The 20,558-nt window shown below is 36.4% G+C and overlaps 2 protein-coding genes across 4 annotated transcripts in view; one reads left to right on the forward strand and one right to left on the reverse strand.

The window, feature by feature from the left end:
* LOC147833651 (uncharacterized) overlaps positions 1-20,558 on the forward strand; it is a 734,785-nt gene that overhangs the window by 107,665 nt on the left and 606,562 nt on the right. The gene's annotated exons all lie outside the window — the stretch shown is intronic.
* Positions 1-20,558, reverse strand: part of exoc3l2b (exocyst complex component 3-like 2b) — a 63,554-nt gene that overhangs the window by 16,028 nt on the left and 26,968 nt on the right. For 2 of the 3 annotated variants that reach the window (XM_087284075.1, XM_087284076.1), the window contains exons 4-5: positions 5,578-6,232; positions 1,332-1,446 (exon numbers count right to left, since the gene is read on the reverse strand). In XM_087284075.1, coding sequence (XP_087140201.1) covers positions 1,332-1,446; positions 5,578-6,232 — 770 coding nt within the window. Of the gene's footprint in view, positions 1-1,331; positions 1,447-3,966; positions 4,498-5,362; positions 6,233-20,558 lie in introns of those variants that run through there. The other variant, XR_015509356.1, reaches the window with a different exon arrangement.

The raw sequence follows: 20,558 nt of genomic DNA on the forward strand, positions 1-20,558 counted from the left end.
AATTAGAAGATTTTCCTTGCAGTGTTTTCTTTTGCTATAATTAAAAATTCCCATAAAATAGATGTGTGAAATTGATAAAAACACAACTAAGGTGTTTATTTGAATTATAAATAAAACTCACAATTAATTTCGTATCCACAAACAATGATTGACCAATTTTATAAAAGCTGAAAGTGATGTAATGACTCAGAATCAAATGTAATAAGTACATTAATAATAAATACGGCCACACTTTAGTTTTAATGTACAATTTACGCTATTAACAAACCATTAACTAACACTTTTAGCTTAAAAAACTACAAATGAACTGCTTATCAACAGATATTAGTGTAGTAGTTGAGTTTAGGTATCACCATTTTGAGGGATGTTAACAATAACAATGGTTGGCTTTACATTTTTCATTTCCATAGCTCCCAAGAATCCTAACTGGTCCACATATGGATAAATAACGTTACGACAGCTGTTTTAACATTGAGATATTATTGAATTGCCTCTTGTTCCAGTTATTAAAATAGTTTGACAACAAGCAGGAAATGTTCATGGGCCAATGGCATCACCACATGATCTATTGGGTAGGATTAGGTATTTAAAATAAGATCATACTTTATAAGTGCTAATAAACAGTTAATATGTTAAGAACAGGCAGGTAATAAGCCAGTAGTAAATGGTGTGAATTATTGAGTCAACTGAAGTGTTACCATAATAATACTTACATTTTAGATGTGACTTTGTCTAATCTGGTTATTTTCAACATTTGTTGTTTGTTTTAGCTAGAAGAAGTTCTTAACATACATTTGTGGGACAAAGTTCATTTTAAACCCTGGACAGACTGTAATTTAGTGATTTTCTGTGCTTCTGCCATTGCGGTTAACTGTTCTAATGCAATTAACATCACATGGACATGTTGGTTGATTAGTGAATTCCTTCAAATCCTTAAAGAGTTATCAATATCAGTTCATACAGATGTTAACACTCACTTCTTCTAGTTTTCCAATTTAATTCTTATTTTAGACTAATAGTCAAGTGCCTATTCCTTTTCATTGCATTCAACTTCATGTACTTCCAAGCTACAGAGTTATTAAAAGACCACACTTTCAGGTCGCTTAATGAGCGAAGGGAAAAATGTGTTGTCAAAGCGGACTCCTATTGTGTAGTGCTCATTGTAGACAGGAAAACCGTACGTTGACCCTGAAATGCCGCACTCTAATTGACCATGCAGGTTGCAATGACCAGCCATGTCTTCGAGCAGACAGGATGTGGCGTTGTTCGAGATATAAAGAAAAAGGTAAGAGATTTTTGGGGACAAAGTGTGTGAAATCCAGAGTGGTTACCCTGACGGAGTTGAGGCAGTCGAGCTCCAGTTTGTCCACCGTCTCTGTGGGCAGCAGCGGGCCGAGCTGCGAGAGGTTAATGGGTGTTGTTATAGTGACTGTTCCAAGGACATCTCTGCAGCAACAACAGGAAGAGCAAATCACAAACTGAGTCTGGACTTCACTCATAAGGAAACATTGAATTATGAAGGAACAGGAATGGGAAGGTACAAGAGCGGGTTTCACCTCTCATATCAACCAAGAGCTATTTATAACAGGCCGTTTTAGGTTTGCTGTTGCTCTGTGTGACTTGACAACTGGATAACCGGTGATAATGTGAAACGGCACAGGATTTTCTGTTACCGTTATGATATGACCAAATCTGGGGTCAGTAATATTCTTTATTAGTTATAATACTGTAATCTGTTCCTACAATGTAAAATACCTGCATTAATATATTTAAAAATATGATTCAGCCATGTCATTACATAGATTATATATACTTTATGGAATTATACATTTATGGAACAGATAGGCTGCTTAATATATTTGTGGGAATTATGGTACATGTTTTTAACAGGATTATTTAAAGACAAAGAACAGCATGAATAATTTGATTATTTAGCAGCATTATTAATGCCCTTAATTTCACATTAGATCATTCTGATGTATTATTTTTTTAATAAAAGTATTTGCTTTTCAATCTCACTGACCCCAAACGTTTGAACAATAGTGCACTTTTTCTAAAATGATTAGATAAATAAATAATTAAATATATTTAATAATAAATTAATTAAATACTTTTCATCCTGGTTGTTGACTCACCCATTCAATAACAGTAAATAAGGATTGTGTATCTCCAATACACAAAAACTTCATGAACATAATCCTAAAAATTAATAATGCTAAATTCTAAAGCAGGGGTGTCAAATTCAATTCTTAGAGGGCTGCAGCTCAGAACAGTTTAGTTCAAACCCTAATTAAACACACCTGATCAAACTAATTAAGTCCTTCAGGCTTTTTTGAAACCTACAAGTAAACTGACACACTGCTCTTTTCTCCCCATAGAACTCCATTCATACGCACGTGAATGCGTAAGACCGGAAACACAAGCTTGTGCGACAAGTTGAAGCTTGGTGAACTCTGACCTGCGAAATCGCATCACATGACAGCATGAGACCAAACGAGGATTAAAACGAGACCTCTCTGGACAGAAATTTAAAATATGGACCAATCGCTCATTTTTTATTGTCTAATCATCTTGTTTAATCCCACCCCTTTCGAAGTGCCGTAGACAGAAGAGATTAAACAAGATTATTAGACATTAAAAATAGTGAGCGATTGGTCCATATTTTAAATTTATTTCCAGAGAGGTCCTGTTTTAATCCTCGTTTGGTCTCACACAGTAAAGTGGTGCGATTTCGCAGGTCAGAGTTCACCAAACTTGACCTTTGCAACGCAGCAAACTGCAAAACTTGTAGCATGAGATGGAGAGAAAAGTGCAGTGACCGCAGCTTAATTTTGTTGGAGACAGATTGGAACTAAATTGTGTATGACTGTGACCCTCCAGAAATTGAGTTTTACACCCCTTTTCTAAAGTCATTTGGGTTTATATGCTAAAGAGCTTGAAATTTGAGCTGTTAAATACAAGACTTAACTGATTGCTGTCACATCACATGACATTTGAATATGGCTTCAAAATACTTTAAATGAACCACTTTTATAGTACTTGTTAAGAGGCTGACAAATCCAAACTCATATCATTTGATTTAATTCTATGAGGAAAAAGTCATATTAAAGACATATTTGTCCCCAAAATAAACTTTTTTTTGTTTTATTTGCTCACTCTCAGACCATTCAAGATGTAAGTGAGGATGTTTTTTTCTTTCCAGTAAAATATTTAATGCTATGATTCATAAAACTTTGTTAGTAAAAAAACAAAATTAATACTCGTGGTCCGTAATAATAAATTGAGGTTTTAAGGATTAAAACAATCATTTACTTTCACTTAATTTGGCTTCAGTGTACTGTTAGGAGCCACAAGTATTGATATTAGCCCCTTTAATACATACAGACCTTTCAGGAAAATGACAGGTAAATTGCTGTGAAGAGATCATGTATGAACAGATCCTTTAAAAAAACAACAACAAAAAAAACTATGTTTGGACAAGGTAAATTTCTGGAACGATGTCTTGCAACATTACCAGTATTTTGCAATCAAGTTTAGTTTGAAAGTGATTTAGTACCTACAGTAACCCTCACCCTACTTATTGCCCTGTTGTTATATGATTTGTTGATAGCCTTTTATGTATGCGTGTGTATAAAATGTATTTATTTTTCCCTTATGTGGACAATCAAGTTAATTTGTTGTGGGAGACATGCATACCCTTACTGTCTGATGAATAGTGTCTAAGCTCAAATTGTCACCATTGGTAAAGAAAAAATTGGCAAGAAAAAACACTGGGTTAATGAGCCTGTATCCCTAAGAAAATATTGTATTCTGTCAGACAAAAGCCCACAGACTTTGATTTGGGGCCCTTTTCTTGACACATTACCTCTGTTAGACTTTAATAATTGATTATTTGATATAATTATTATTAGTTTTGCTAGTCTTTTTTGTTGTTTCTTACTTTCTCTAATTTTATGTTATTGTTTTAATTCAATGCTTTAGCATATTTGTAAATGTAATTTATTTGTGCATCATTTCTGGACATTATTGTTTTGATTTATTATTACCATCAACCATTTTAACTATCTTTACGTAACATCAAAATGAGAAATATTTTGACAAAATTTGTGACAAGTATACCTTGTATGGATGGGGGTGGGTTGTATTTGTATTTGTATTTTTTTATTGTTATTATTATTTTTATTTTGCAATTTGTAAAAAAAAGTTTTGCTACTCTTTGTATTCTTACATTCTACACAATGTTATGTATATTGTCAATAAACACTTATTTAAAAAAAGTCTTTAATCTTTTACTAAAGACAAAAGTCACCTACATCTTGAATGGCCTGATGTTAAGTAAATTAACAGCATATTTTAAATTTTAAATGAATTATGATTCAAGAACAAAAGTATGAAGCTAAATATATGCCAAAACAATCTCACTTTGTATTGTGCTAATTTAAGTTATTAACAATTGTAATTTAAAAAAAGTAAATGTTTATATGCCATTAAAAACATGTTTTGAATTTGAATTTCTTAACTTGAAATTTAACTTCTTAACTTGAATATTGAACATCTAAAATGTAAGACAACTGATATAAAGTTTTTTAAGTGGGTTTGTAAAAATACAGTTTCAAGATTAAGAAATGCAGAGCATCAAATTCAATATTCTACATATCAAAACCAGAAATTCAAATTGCGCAGAAAGTAGGTCAGGGGTGATCAAAAAGGAAGAGTAGACAATCACTGAAATGTCAAATGCTTATGCTATGTTGTACTATAGAACATTTGCATGGTTGCATGCACATTTGTCATTTACCACAGTTGTAAAATGCTAGAACAGAAAGTCCTTAAGTTTGACTTGGAAAAGGTGTAAGATCCCTGTGTCTGTTGAAATAACCCATCAGAGCTGGGAGAATCAGCTCTTTATCCCTCAAAACACAGAGAGCTTAAATACGTTTGATTAACCAATGAGATGTATTTGAATTAAATATATTAATTTGATTTACTAAAGCATGTATATTTATTACACAAACTACTGACAATAGTTGACCCCAGATAGTCAATATGCAGAAGAATGGTCTCCTCCTCCTAATCGTCTACTCTTCCCTGTTGATCACCCCTTGCCTACTTTCAGCACGATCTGATTTTTATGATCTGAATTTCTGGTTTTGAATTTTAGAATATTGAATTTGATTAAATTTGGTTTGAAAATACATCTATAAAAAAAATCTGACTTAAATTCAGTTGTCTTAAATTTCAGAAGTTCAATATTTAAGTTAAGAAATTCAAATTCAAAACATGTTTTTTAATGGCATATCATATTTAGTTTTATTAACTTACAATTGTTAATAATTCTACTGAACACAATTCAAATTCCGATTGTTTTGGCATATTATTAGCTCCATACAAAAGAAATAAACATACAAGATTTGAATCTCTTTAAAATATGAAACTTCACTGTAAAAAGCAATTGGTTGCTTTACTTTAAAAAAAAATGAGAGCAAACCCACTGCCTTGAAAGCAACAAGTTGATTGTACTTTAAAAACCTCAGTAAACCCATTTATTTATCTTTATAATCATGTGCTGGTGTTTACCTGTTATAAATGTTGTAGAGCCAGTCTAGCAGCGAGTATATGTCAGTGATCTGCAGATCTCCGTTGGTGAGAGCCTGGAGTCGGCGAGTCACGGCCTGATGGTAGCTCTGTGTATACACTTGGAAGGAGTCATATTCGGCAGGATATACAGACACCGCATTACGGCGGGCCGCTCCAAGGTCCTCCACCATACGCACTCGGAGTTTATCCAGAAAGGTGGCGAGCTCACCTGCCCGAGCTTCTGCATGCTGGGGTAAGTTTGCATCAGCCAACTCAACGACCGCCTCTTTCCAGCGCTTCCTAAACTCCCTGGGCCGCGGACCTCCAGGAGCGGCTCCTTCACTCTGAGCCCAGTCCCGATCTGCCTGCTCCTCCTGCTGGAGCACCTGCACCACCAGGCCCAGGTTTGGCCCAGCGGTGGGGCAGCGCAGAGAATCCCTCACCACGTCCCACAGCTCTTTCTGCAGCGCCTCGTACAGCAGCTCCACGTCTTTGGCTTTGCGCCGACTGCTGTCTTTGCTGCTGGGGCTGCTGAAATCCTCCGTGCCTCCTGCCGTCGGAGATTCGGCCTCTCTGCACTCCTGCTCCAGTTCCAGAATGTGAGTGTCAGCCAAAAACAAATCACGTTTTGTCACCAACTGCAGGATTTCCAATACTGGGAACACAAAGAACACAAAGAATAACACAGAGGTTGTCTATTAGTGACATGGAGGAAACTGAATACTTGTTCTGAACTTATACACAAAACAAAGATTATTGCAGTAGGTTTTAAAACGGAATGGAGCACAAAGGAGTATTTAGCAAAAAAGTATGAAAGTATGACTGAAGCCGTCATAAATGTGCTTTAAATGTAAATAATACACAGCCATAGACCAATCAGCATCAAAGACCAAAGCTATTCATTTTTTTAGAGAAAATATTGGTACATATGTGTACATTGGTACATTTTCTATTTTATTTTGGTAATACTTTATTTTGGGCAGCATGATGGCTCAGTGGTTAGCACTGTGGCCTTACAGCAAGAAGGTTGCTGGTTTGAGTCCCGACTGGGCCTAGAGGCATTTCTGTGTGGAGTTTGCATGTTCTCCCTGTGTTGGCATGGGTTTCCTGCAGGTACTCTGATTTCCCTCCCAGTCCAAAGACATGCACTACAAGTGAATTAGAGAAAGTAAATTGGCCACAGTATCTGTGTGTAAATGCGAATGTATGGGTGCTTCCAAGTAATGGGCTGCGGCTGAAAGGGCATCCGCAGCGTAAAACATATGCTGGAATAGTTGGCGGTTGATTCCACTGTGGCGACCCCTGATAAATAAGGGGTTAGAATGAAGGAAAATGAATTAATGAATGAACACTATTTTTAAAATCTGCATGATGTCGCAACATTTATTTTTCTATTGTATTGTGACGCAGTTCCTAGAGAATGTTTTTCTACAGCGAGCTGATTAGATGTAGTAAAGCAGGAATTTCATTCAGAAGAGTTCTTACAACCTAACAGACCTCTTCCGTGCCATTTCTGTTTGTTATCAAAGTGCTGTCAAACATAACATTTGGAGGGGTGTGGTTAAGTATGTTAATCACATCCAATACCAAAATCATGCAGTAAGTACTTGTAATGAATTGGTATTATAAAGTGTACTTTTTTCTTGTAATACCAGTATTAATTATGTCCGGAGAAGACATTTATTCATTCATTGATTTTCTTTTTTGGTTAGTCCTTTCATTAATCATTAATCACCACCTTGTCCAGCATATGTTTTTCAACTGCAACCCATTACTGGGAGACACCTATACACTCTCATTCACGCACATACACTACAGATAATTTAGCTTACCAATTCACCTATAGCACATATCTTTGGGGGAAACTGGAGCACCCGTAGAAAACCCACACGAACACGGGGAGAACATGCAAACCCCACACAGAAATGCCAACTGACCCAGCCGAGGCTCAATCCAGCGACCTTCTTTCTGTGAGGCAACAATGCTACCCACTCCACCACCACGCTGCTCCTAATTGGTATTTAAAAGTGTAATTTATTTTCTTGTAATACTATAATAATACTATAATTAATGATTTAAAGGTTTGTGACTTATGATATAAAATGTAATAAGTTGACTACTTGTAAAAAGGGAAGCTGATTGCTTTAAAATTTTTAAGTGAAGTAGTGTAATAAATTTAAGTGTGCATAACTTATACAGTTTGTATTTACAACTTTTTAATAAAGTAAACTTCAGTACCGTTGACACGAAATAATTAGTTGTGTTAACTTCCTAAAAGTGTTAACATTACTAGGAAAATATTAGAAAACTGATTGCCTTAAAATGACCAAGTAAGCTAAACTAAAACAGTAAAAGTTAAGACAAAAGCCAATGACTTACTTACTCATGCCCAGGGCCATTTATATCCAAGTTGATATTAAGCCACACCATGTTGGTGTTTTGTAACATCTAATTTTTACGAGGTGAGTCGCACAATGCTCAACCCTTAACCTGGAGGACCAGGACATACACACACATACACTACAGACAATTTAGCTTACCCAATTCACTTATAACGCACACAGAAATACCAACTGATGCAGTCGGGGCTCTAACCAGCTAACTTTGTGAGGCTTTATGAGATTACCCACTACGCCACCTGTTGGTTCCCTCATGACCATTATCTATCATTAACATGCTTTTGACACATGACCACTCAAAAGAAAATACATATTATTGTAAGTCAAGATTACTTGAAAATATGTTTAGTTTAACAACTTAATGTGCTAAAAAGTTGGGATTACTTGTTTAAATATTGTTAGTTGAACAAACTTATTCATAATAACTTAACTGCACTTAATTGTGTAAGTGAGAACAGCTATAGCTTTTACAGAGTATTAACATGTGGTGTTGTTTTGTGAAACCAGAGACAATTTTCCACTATGTGGACAATAAAGAAACTCAACTTAACTAATAAAAATGTTTAAAAAAATCGTGATCTACTAAATTATGAGAAACTGCAAAAGTCGCATATAGCTTTTGAATACACACAACGAAGTGATGAGAACCACGGTTCATCTAATGGACAAATATGGCACAGTTTTTTTGGCCATCCAATACAACTGTTCAAAATTCCCCCATTAGTAGGTTTTCTACGCTTAAACCTAAAACATAATGCAATATATTTTCCAGATGGGCTAAAGAACTGCCAATGCACTCTGCTGGCTATAGTTTATAATGATCTCACTTGTGTTTCTTACGTGTAGCAGCACTTTTTTTTACATTCCAAAGAAATGTTTGATGAAGCAGACGGGCTCTCATTGAGGTCAGTGAGCACACCCATTCTTCATCATTTCCAGTCCTTTCCTTTGGGATGAACACTTTTACTTGGGTTAACAAATTGTACTGATTAGTTGAGAAAAGTTTTGACAGGTTTCAAGTAGTGTGTCTTTAACCAGCCCAGGAAAAAGTCAAGGGGTCAACATGTTCACATATAAATAATCTGAAAAGACTAGCAGAGTAGATTGCCAGCATATGTTGTGTTGTGGATGCAGATGCCCAGCATGGAAAGTGGGTTCTAAATCATGTATACAGTATATGTATGTAAATATGTAATATTTTGGTAAAAGATATTGCACTTTAGTGTCTACATCAAATAAAATTTACAAATGTGATTTCATATGGAGTACATAAAAATTTCAAACAATATATTGTTTAAGGCGGGGCAGTGGCGCAGTAGGTAGAGCTGTCGCCTCGCAGCAAGAAGGTCGCTGGGTCGCTGGTTCAAACCCTGGCTCAGTTGGCGTTTCTATGTGGAGTTTGCATGTTCTCCCTGCCTTTGCGTGGGTTTCCTCCGGGTGCTCCGGTTTCCCCCACAGTCCAAAGACATACGGTACAGGTGAATTGGGTAGGCTAAATTGTCCATAGGGTATGAGTGTGTGTGTGGATGTTTCCCAGAGATGGGTTGCGGCTGGAAGGGCATCCGCTGCATAAAAACTTGCTGAATAAGTTGGTGGTTCATTTCGCTGTGGCGACCCCGGATTAATAAAGGGACTAAGCTGACAAGAAAATGAATGAATATATTGTTTAATCATCACAAGCATTACAAGCATTTATATTACAAGCCTAATAATATCATTAATGCAAACTGATTGATTTCACTCAATTAGGTTTTAATTAAAAGATGCCTTAAAATCACATTTAATTACTTATAATTATAACAAATACCCAAATAACAGTAAAAAATATGAAAATATGAAAGGCCTGTTTTAATAAAACACTAACTACTCTCTAATTTTATATTATTAGCCAAAAATAAAAACTATCAGTATTATATTACTTTGTACTTACGTCCCTCATTAAACACATCTGCAAAAATAATGCTGATGTTTAATATAATTAAATGCCACACACCAGTGTTTTCCAAAGACACAAAATAAGACCAATAAACATCTCAAAAATAATTTGACTCACTAAATATAAGAAATTGTTGTAATGGAAAATAAGCTACTTAAATTCCATCTACATTTAAAAGACTCAAGCGTTTTATATGGACAGTAAGTGCCCGTTGCGGTGCTGAGTTGCACGTTTGTTTCCTGCCTGACCTCTTCTTGGAGGGAAGGATGCGGGGGTGTGTTTAGTTGGCGCCTGACTCATCTGTCCATGTCCCTATTGAGGATGAACTGTCCAGAAATGCCACGACAGAACCCACACCCGTCTTAACCGTCGCACAGTGTGCCAGTCTATCGGAAGGAGATCTAAATATACAATACAATACCACAAGGCTTATCGCTAATGCAGACGGGGGACAAGGTGGAAAAATTAATGTTCTGCTTGTTAAAAATGAGGGTCACTTCCTCTGTAACTCATCTACGTAAAGAGTCCTCCACCCAAGGACAATTTGTCAGTATATATCCAAGCGACTTAAAGAATGGGCTGGTGACATTTAACCCTGGGTTAACACTTCTATCTGAGAGAAAAGTTTGCACAATATTCTGAAGTGAAAAATGGTTTCCCTTTTAATTCATGAATACTGGGAATTGGAATAACAGGGAATTGGAATTTGATGAACTGCACTTAAGAGAAATTCAGCAGGTAATGGCATTCCAGGTAATGAAGCGTCATTCACCCTTGCACATACATCTGTCTATAAGTCCAATGTATACTTTAGGTTTCACTCATGTATGAGGGTTTGAGTATAGTGTGGTATAAATATTTCACCACTGTAACAGTATGTGCATACTGTTCAAGTTCTGCCTAGTTTTTTGTTTTTGCAGTAAACATTGTGCCACAAGGTGTTAACACTGAACCAAACTGCTGAGAAAAAAAACCTGGAAGAAGACCGAACAAGAACAACAAGCTACAACGTTCTGCACAACAGTCTAAAATGCTGATTTAAAGCAAATTTGAGTAAAATATGAACAAACATTAAATTTTAAGCAAACCATTGGGTTTGTAAACCATTGGTTTACAAACCCACACATTGGGTTTGTATCTTGTGTTCATGTGTTTTCTGTTTATCATTGTTTAGTGTCACCCCCATTCACCTTAGTTGCTCCGATTGTCTAGTTAATCTTTGATTGAATTATTTTTTCCTCCCTCTTGTCATGTAGGTTTTTTTTTAACCAGATAAAAAACCCATTGAGATTGAGGGTGACTTGGCCAAGAGGTCTGCAACACATGATATTATAAAAGAAAAGATGAGAATACAAAATTACAATATGTAAACAAATTTATTCTTGTGTATAGGGTAGATTGGAATAATTCAATTGGGTAAAGCTAATTGGTTGCTCTTGTATTTATACCCTGTATATATACACTACATGTATGACATAACAGAGTTAGTCCATATTTACCAAAATCTGGTTTGAACAAGCTTTAAGATTAAAGGGTAAATGTAGAGTATATTTAATAACAAATGTTATAACTATAGTGGACACTAACAGCTTAAAAATGTATTTGTGCTTTAGTCCCATGTCCTTTCATTCTTATGATTGTGGGACCTTTATCTGCCAATGTTTGATTTTTAACTCTACATTGAGCTTCATTGAATTGTGTATTTTGAACCAACACATTGTATACTAATTACATAGTATGCTTCACATCGGTGAGTGTGTATGACAAACCACCTGTTGAAACACTCTTCTCTCTCTCTGTGACAAACTCAAGCACTTAGTTCTCTGAGTTCTAATGGTTCATTTGTTTATGTCATACTTCTGGTGTATATTGCCTCTTCTACTTGAATCGCTGAATGCCTCTTCTACTGTAAATCGCTTTGAAAAAAAGAGTCTGCTGAATCAATAAATGTACTAATGAAATAAAATAAAGCGGCATGGTGGCTCAGTGGTTAGCACTGTCGCCTCAAGGCAAGAAACTCGCTGGTTCAAGTCCTGGCTGGGCCAGTTGGCATTTTTGTGTGGAGTTTGCATGTGTTGGCATGGGTTTCTTTTAGGTGCTCCGGTTTCCCCCACAGTCAAAAGACATGCTCTTTAGGTGAATTGACTGTAGTTTATGAGTTTGCATGTAGATGTGAGTGTGTATGGGTGTTTCCCAGTACTGTGTGGCAGCTGAAGAGGCATCTGCTGGGTAAAACATATGCTGGAATAGTTGGCGTTTCATTCTGCAATTGTGACCCCTGATAAATAAGGAACCAAGCCAAAGAAAAATGAATGAATGCATAAAATCTGCAAATCTGCAAAATTGCATAAAAAAGTACTTGCAGCTCATTATCAGGTTTTTTGTAGCATAATTTACATGACTGATGCAGAAAATATATTTTTAAAATGATTAAAAATGTCCTTTTGATAAGTTTTCAGAGTTGTCAAGGTCCCAAAACTATAAACTGTTAATTAAGTATTCTATTTAAATTATCATATCTATTTTAAAGTATAACTATTTTTGTTAACTTATAGCATTTGTTTAGTAATTATTTTCATTTCCAATTAAAAAATATTTACATTTTTTAATCAATGAAGACGTTTAATTCAAATTTCGACTCTGCCATTATCTGCCATAAACCATTATTTTAAATGGTAACAATATAATCAGTAATCACTTTCAATCCAAGTCAGATCAATTAAATGCAGCATTAGCGACAATAAGAGATGCCTTTCAAAAGCATTTTTTAAAAATCATACTAACCCCAAACCTTTAAACAGAAGTATGTATTTGAATGTATTTGTGTTGAATGACAGGCCACAATATTGTAAAAGCAATGATCCAGATGTTGAAAGCCATGTAGTTTAAACGATTGTATCCCACAGTCATTAAAATGCGGAGCGGAGCCAGTAACTGAGCTGAGCTGTGCGGAGGATAACACTAGCTCTTTGTTTCCAGACAGTCTCACGCACTAAATTCATATTGGACTCGAGCATATTTTACTTTACTTAAGCATGGTCATGTCACCACCCTTCCTTAATGAAAACCACAGGGACTCAAGTGTTGCCTTTTAAGGGCACGTATGGCACATATGCTAGACATATACCCCCATCACGACTTCCAAGAGGAGGTAATGCTGTTTGCTTTTGGCCGAGGATTTGAAAGGGTGGAGGCCTGACAACCAACTCAACTGAAAAGATCTGACTAAGCAAGATATCGGCTAACATACAGCCATCACACCTGCACAACCAACACCTCTCAGTAGGACCAATCAGCCGTTACAAGGAAAAGATTAGCCCGGGTTCTGGGAATGTAATGCAATATGATCTGTTCTTTGTCATGCCACAGGTTCTAGACCATTTTTCATTAACCCTCTGTGTTTTGTCTTTAAAACCCTTCTGTTAAAGCGGAGAAGGAGAAAATAAGGAACTTGAGGAACAGCAGTGCAGAGAAACTCCCTCACATTTAGACACTTTCCTCATTTAATGCTCAGCATGTGCAGAGTAGACATATTTTCCCCAGAAGTGAAATATTTAATATAAGGAGGGCGATTGTATTTCCTGCCTTTGCCTTAGTAGAGCAGATGGGTCTAGAAATACTTGCCGGTATGCGAGTCAGAATTCCACATTTTGAATGCTGAGAGCTTTATTTTGTTGTACCGAATTGCTGGGTTGAGCCTACTGTGTCAATTTTTTTCATTCTCCTCCTTTAGAGAGCAGTTTTTTTTCAATGCCATCTGAATTGATGTATATCTTTATTAAAATGAAGGTTTGTACATGGTTCAATATATTTTAATATATTTAGTAAACTTATTCACTAATTGAATTGGCAAAATTCTAGTGGGGACTTGTAGAGAAACTTGTTCATAATTTTATCAGAAGGGTGGATTAATGTAATGGACTCCTCACTGGCCTTCCCAAAAAGACAGACAGTTGCAGCTCATCCAGAACGCTGTTGCCAGGATTTTGACTAGAACCAGAAAATTAGAGCACATCACACCTGTCCCCATGTCTTTTACTTTTACTTGGCTTCCAGTTACAATCAGAATAGATTTTAAACTATTATTACTTGTCTATAAATCACTAAATGTCCTAGGACTTCAATACATTACAGACATGCTCACTGAATACAATCCTAACAGATCACTCAGATCAATAGGATCAAGTAAATTAGAAATTCCAGGAGTTCAGTCAAAGCAGGGTGAATTAGCTTTCAGCTACTACGCCCCCTGCTGCTGGAATCAGATTCCAAAAACGATCAGATGTGCTCCTACATTAGGTACATTCAAATCAAGACTGAAAACACGTCCGTTTAGCTGTGCCTTTACTGAATGAGCACTGTGCTACGTCCAACAGATCGCCGTTGTGTCTTTCTGTACTTTTTTATTCTTTTATAACCCGTTTTAACACAATTTAACCCGTTTTTTATCTGTTTTTTTAATCTTTTAATTCTTTTTATTTTCTTCTTTCTTTTATTCTTGTTTATGTAAAGCACTTTAAATTACCATTTTGTATTAAACAAAATAAAGAATAAAAAATTATCAACTTTTGGGAAGTATGTTTTACTCATAAAAGGCCATGCAAAAAACAACATAATTTATATATTTTTTTCAATTAAATTAAATTCATGTTTATTTCTATAGCGCTTTTACAATGTAGATTGTGTCAAAGCAACTTAACAAAGAAGTTCCAGTAAACTGAAACTCTGTCAGTCTAGTTTTCAGAGTTAAAGTTTACAAGTGATGTAGAAGTATGTTTTTTGTTTATTTATTAGTGTAACTAATAAATAATTATTATGGAATGGTTTATCTGCAATAGATGTTGAAGAATTGTTTTTTATTTAATTTATTTAGGCTTTTTTCTTGGTATTTTGCATTGATGTATATTTGTAATTTCTTCAATAATACAAACGTGGCATTTTTATGCAGAAAACAAATAAACCTTAAACCTTATTTTATTAGTAAGTTATTGATCATTTAACATAATGCAAAGGAAAAAAGTAAATCAAACAGCATTATATGGTTTTCTGGAGTGTCAAACAGTATTCAAGTACAGACATCAAATAATCAAATTTAATGTAAAATAACAAAGTATAGACTTTATTGTATTAATAATTACGTAGAATTATTGTTTGATTAAGTTACAAATGTTGTTATTTTTAGTGCCTGAATGCTTCAATCTCTTTTGAAATGCCTTTAAAACACATACAAATGATAAACTTTCACTCTGTTTTGGTTAAACTTTGGAGTTACTCCACAAATCTCATGCATTCTTAACTGTGGTGCTGATCACCTACATTCCAAAGCAACATTGCATATCCTGCGATGTGACTATTGCAGATGCACACATTGCGTTATCGATGCTGAAACAATATATTATGCAGTCCTAGTTCAAATGTTTTAAGGAAAAATGTTTTGGAAACATTAGCTCAGCACCAGCTCATATTTCGACAACACACTGGCATGAGAACTATACACACAGTGGACAGATATTCATTTCTGTTATCAGTTTCAATAATGCCATTTTTGACAGATCGAGTATCGGTCCAACAGGTCTGATCTAAAGAAATTCTGTGCAACGATATGGCTGCTATTGTTAAACATTATAAAAGCATCATAAAAGTTTCTGTTCAATACATTAAAAAGATCTTCACCAAGGGCTTATCAAGACATTGAATCAAGTTCAGTCAGTGTTTTGTGTTATATCTGCATTATCGTTGTCACTAATAACAAAGGGTTTCTAAAATCTATAGTATAGACCATTAAGTCAATCCGGAAATATTAACCTATGTGTGAGTTACAAATAATCTAGTATTTATGTTAAAAACTCTGGTTAACTCTAGTAATATACTAGTTCTAAATGTAGTATTTTCAGGAAAGTCACATGGTGTCACAACAAGAGAAACGTCATGAACGTCTATCAAGTGTGTGTTTACATAGAAAGACAACAGAAATATAAGACACTATCCCATGTTGTTTGCACATAAGCTGTGCACAAAGGCTGATTTAAGGCTGATTTACACTTGAACTGTACTACTTCGCTTGAGTGCACGCGGCAAATGTGACGTCATTGCGATGTTTGCAGAAGTTCGATTTGGGTGCACGCAACATAATTTCATCTGGCAGAGGGCACAACTTTTTCGAGACTCGTGCTAACAGTTCACATTTTATTTGAGTTGAAAATGAATCACTTTAAAGAGATTTTGTCTGAAACAGACATCTTTATGATCTGTCCATGCATGACCAGATGGCCAATAATTTGGCTAGAAATTGCAACAGCAGTGGAAAAGATGAAAGTTTTTGTAAGAAAGTTTAGAAAAACTTGAGGGATAAGTTTGTTAAAACCAAGAAGGCCATAGCAAAAGTGGAGACCCAGAATATGCTTTTTTCACCATTCAGGTTTACACTGATGTATAGGTTACAATTTTGAATTTAAAACAATTTTACAGTTACAAAACTAAAATAAAATAACACAATTTTTTGATAACTGGAAAAGAATATTTGAACTTATCAGTTTACAATAAACTAATGTCCTGTCAGTCAGCGAAGGTCCTCGACGCGGCGCCAGGCGAAAGTATAAATCAGCCTTATTAAATCACCCTCCCATATAAACAAACCTGAGCAGTGATTGAATGCAAGTTGTCCCCCAAAATCAAACGTTGGAGTAAATTTTTTAATAATTTTTTGAACGCAATGGTTGGATTTGTCCCTATATTACACTAATTTAGACTCAAACAACCCAGAGTTTTATAGAATATAATTATATTCCAGAAAATGGCAGTTGCATCTGTCCACCTTTGACCAAACAGTGAGCTGCAAATGTAAACCGACTATACTTTTATTTGGAGTATAAATCCATGTTGAGTGACTTCTGGCTCAATTAGATGAAGTAGTTTTCAAAGTGACGACTGGGCTCGCCTGTCACTGGAGACCTTAGGTCAGGATGCGAAACCATGACATGAGCCTTTCTCTAGACAGAACAGTCCCACTCCCTTCTTAATTTATTTGGACATGGCCAACGTCAACAGAACAAACTTAAACTGGACCATTTGAAAAACACATACTCCGCCTTAGATTGAGTGCAACCCTGCCCTCGCTTGAAGCTTGTTGGTTTATTTAAAATGCATGAACAAATCCTCCTGCCAAATGCCGGACAATAGCTGGATAAGGTGGAAGTGTTGGATATTCCCTTTTTACGAGTGACTCTGCCAGTTGGCATGCAGGAATATTTGCTATCATAAATGTGAAAGCATTGATTGCGAACGCTCCACTCGATACTGTTTCCATGGTGTCCAATGGTTCTCAGCTGTAGTTATGGCTTATGGTTGGAGGTTGCGGGTTGTAATTTGGTGAGGTCTGGAAATCATTCACTAGGACGAGGGGTAGACGCCCTTCTATATGGCTTCTTTTATCAATCCGATGTCGTCTTACGCTCTGCCAATCCCGAAGACAATCCAACACATTCAGTCATGATAGATACCAGCCTCACAAACGCAATGTAGACCTTGCTCTCTGAACTCACAACGGTGCAACAATGAGGTTAGGTTGCAACATGTTTTGTGTTCCAAGAACAATTTGCTTCAAACCGCTTCGAACTGTTGTGACATCATGGAAAGCAGTGTTTTTAGTAAAAGGTGCCATAGAATTTATTGATTCAATACGTTAACTTACTCTCTGATATCTACATAGTGAGTATATGGCTTAGATAAGAGTAAAACTATAAGAAAATTATTCATATTCTGATTTATTAGCACAGGATTTACCCATAGAATGACAAGCTCATGAATATTAATGACCTCTGCTCTGACATAGTTAAGTTTGTGTCAGCGTCTGAGGCACACACACACTCAAAGCGCAATGTGCTTTGAAATACACACATGCCAATTAAGTATACTTCAATCATAAAAACATATTTGAACAAATTTAGTAGATTCCTTGTTCATTCACTCATTCATTCATTATTTTCGGCTTCACCCTATGGTCTGTGTGGGTCCTAACGCCCCAGTAGAGAAGGGGACGTTTTACTGTTAAGGCTGGTTTATACTTCTTTGTCGAGCGATCGCCGTGACTCACGGTACATGCCTTGCGTGTAGTCATGCATTTACACTTCTGCGTGATGTTTATGTTGCTCTGCAATAACACTTCCTAAATGCTAGCTGTTTGTCTCATTCTGAGGTGAGAACCAGTGGATGTAAAAACAACTTTAATCAATAGGTAAACAAAACAAAAGTTTCCATCTGGAGCTCCTTTACAGGACTCAACACTTGTAAACACTAGCTCCAACTGGTTTGTGCAGCTCTCAGCCCCACCCATCAGTGATACCAAGCCAACTAATCACAGAGCTTGTGCTATACGTCGTCGCAACGTGTACATTTTCTAAGAGGTGAGCGTCAAAGTCGATGTCAGCCACAGCCAGGGGTATGCGAATACCTATTCACTTGACGCAGAAGTATAAATCATCCTTTAGACTTTGGGATTAGAAGTTAAACCAAAGTCCTGACTCTCTGTGGTCATTAAAAATCCCAGAATTTCAAATTTACCCACTGGTCACTGTCCATCATGCCCTCTTAACCATCCCCATATAATAAGTGGCTTTATCTCCTCGCCACCACTAAGCTCGAGTGCAGTCAGAATATTTGCCATTGCGCCATCAAGGTGGATGCTGCACACTGGTGGTGGAAGAGAAATTTCTCAATTTCCCCCCAAAAATGTGCAAAGTACTTTAAGAACCCAGAAAAGCACGATATAAGTGTAAGGAATTATTATAATCTATATGTCTCAAAGTTTGTGTTCAGAGGACAAGCCGTGATGAAATGGCCATGCTCTACAATACCATTGTCGTTTTCATAAATAGAGTTCCACGTACATAAGTAAGCATGATACATTCATTCATTCATTCATTTTTTTTTCAGCTTAATCCCTTTACTTAACTTATCCAGCATATGCTTTTATGCAGCGGATGTCTTTCCAGCTGCAACCCATCTCTGGGAAACATCCATACACACTCATTCACACTTGTACAGTACAGACAATTTAGCCTTCCCAATTCACCTGGGGCCTCGTGTACGAAGACTTGCGTGGAAATCATACTAAAACATTGCGTACGCACAAAGCTGTAAATGTGTATGAATATGCTAATGGCTCTACTTTGGCAAAACCCAATGAAAAAGCAATGGCAAAATCAAGCAAGAAGAGAAACTTTGAACAATGTGAATTGGAGGTGCTGCTTTCGGAGGTAGAATGGAGAAAAGCGGTGTTATTTGCAAGTCTGTTCTCCGGTATTAACAACAAAAGAAAAAAATAGAGTGGGAGAGTTTAGCTGATGCGGTTAACACAGTTGGGTCTGAACATATCGCACTGAGTGAATTAAAAAGGAAATAGTGTGGTTTATAGGTGTAAAATGTTGCAGCACCTTAAGCAGTCTCAGTGGCGCAGCTCGTAAGACGCATGTCAACATGTTTTGACACGTTCGAGCATGAACTCGGATCGAATCCAGCATCTAATGAACTCTTTCTTCTTTTTTTCCCCGCTACATATCAGATTTTGCCAACTATTTATCACGAGAAAGACAAGTAGGAATCATTAATAAGTTTGTGCATCATATTTTATTTGCACATTTATTGAATGGAAATGTTTCTGATTCATGCATGCAAATTCATCTTCAGATAGTGTCTTTATAGCAATGTGCGTGCAGTAGATAGCTCAGATTACATTGGGAAAACAGGCGACCGCTGCAAATTGTGCTTTAATGTTTAGCTGGTCAACTGTATGGTATGGAAACCTTATATACCTGCTAAATGAACCCGTCTCATACAGCTGCCATTGCAAGGCTTAGACACTTTGTAGAGAGGAATTTAACACAACTGCCTCTAGGAGTCGCCAATGGAAATTAAACAGACACGCACAAAAAATGTGCGTACGCCAGGCAAGAAGCTGGCGTGGAGCTGCGCACATTCCCACGTTCAGTTCATCGTTAGTAAATCCAAACGTGAGCGATTCTGAGCGTAAAACCTGGCGTACGCAAAGTTTTTGCGCGTACGCAGCGTTGATACATGAGGCCCCTGTTGCGCATGTCTTTGGACTTGTGGGGGAAACCGGAGCACCTGGAGGAAACCCACGCTAACAAGGGGAAAACATGCAAACTCCAAACAGAAATGCCATCTGAACCAGCTGAGGCTCAAACCAGCAATCTTCTTGCTGTGAAGGCGAACGTGCTACCCACTGCACCTGCGGCTCGTTTGTGTTCTGACCACACTGCAGCCTGCAGCATAATACAACCTTAGATAAACTTTAAAACAAGGGAAAAAGGATTACTGTTGTAATCTCATTAGGAAATGTAAATGTTTCTTGACATATACAACAAATCAGCATATTCTGAAGGATCATGGGACATTTAATGATCTTATATAATATAAATTATACAATATTTTAAGTCTATTTAAATATTCAATTTTTTCATGGTGTGTATGTTTGTTTGTTTAGGAAAAGCATTGAAACTGGAAATATTTTGCCAAGTCTAAGTCAAGTGAAATCTGATCTTGTTTAGCTTAGGCTGACTATTGACAGTTGAAACACCATCTGCAAACAGAACTTACACCAGTTTTCTTGATTTTCTTGCATGTGCAGT

This window comes from Danio rerio, chromosome 15, assembly GCF_052040795.2.
Source record: "Danio rerio strain M-AB ecotype USA chromosome 15, GRCz13ab, whole genome shotgun sequence".
NCBI lineage: Eukaryota > Metazoa > Chordata > Actinopteri > Cypriniformes > Danionidae > Danio > Danio rerio.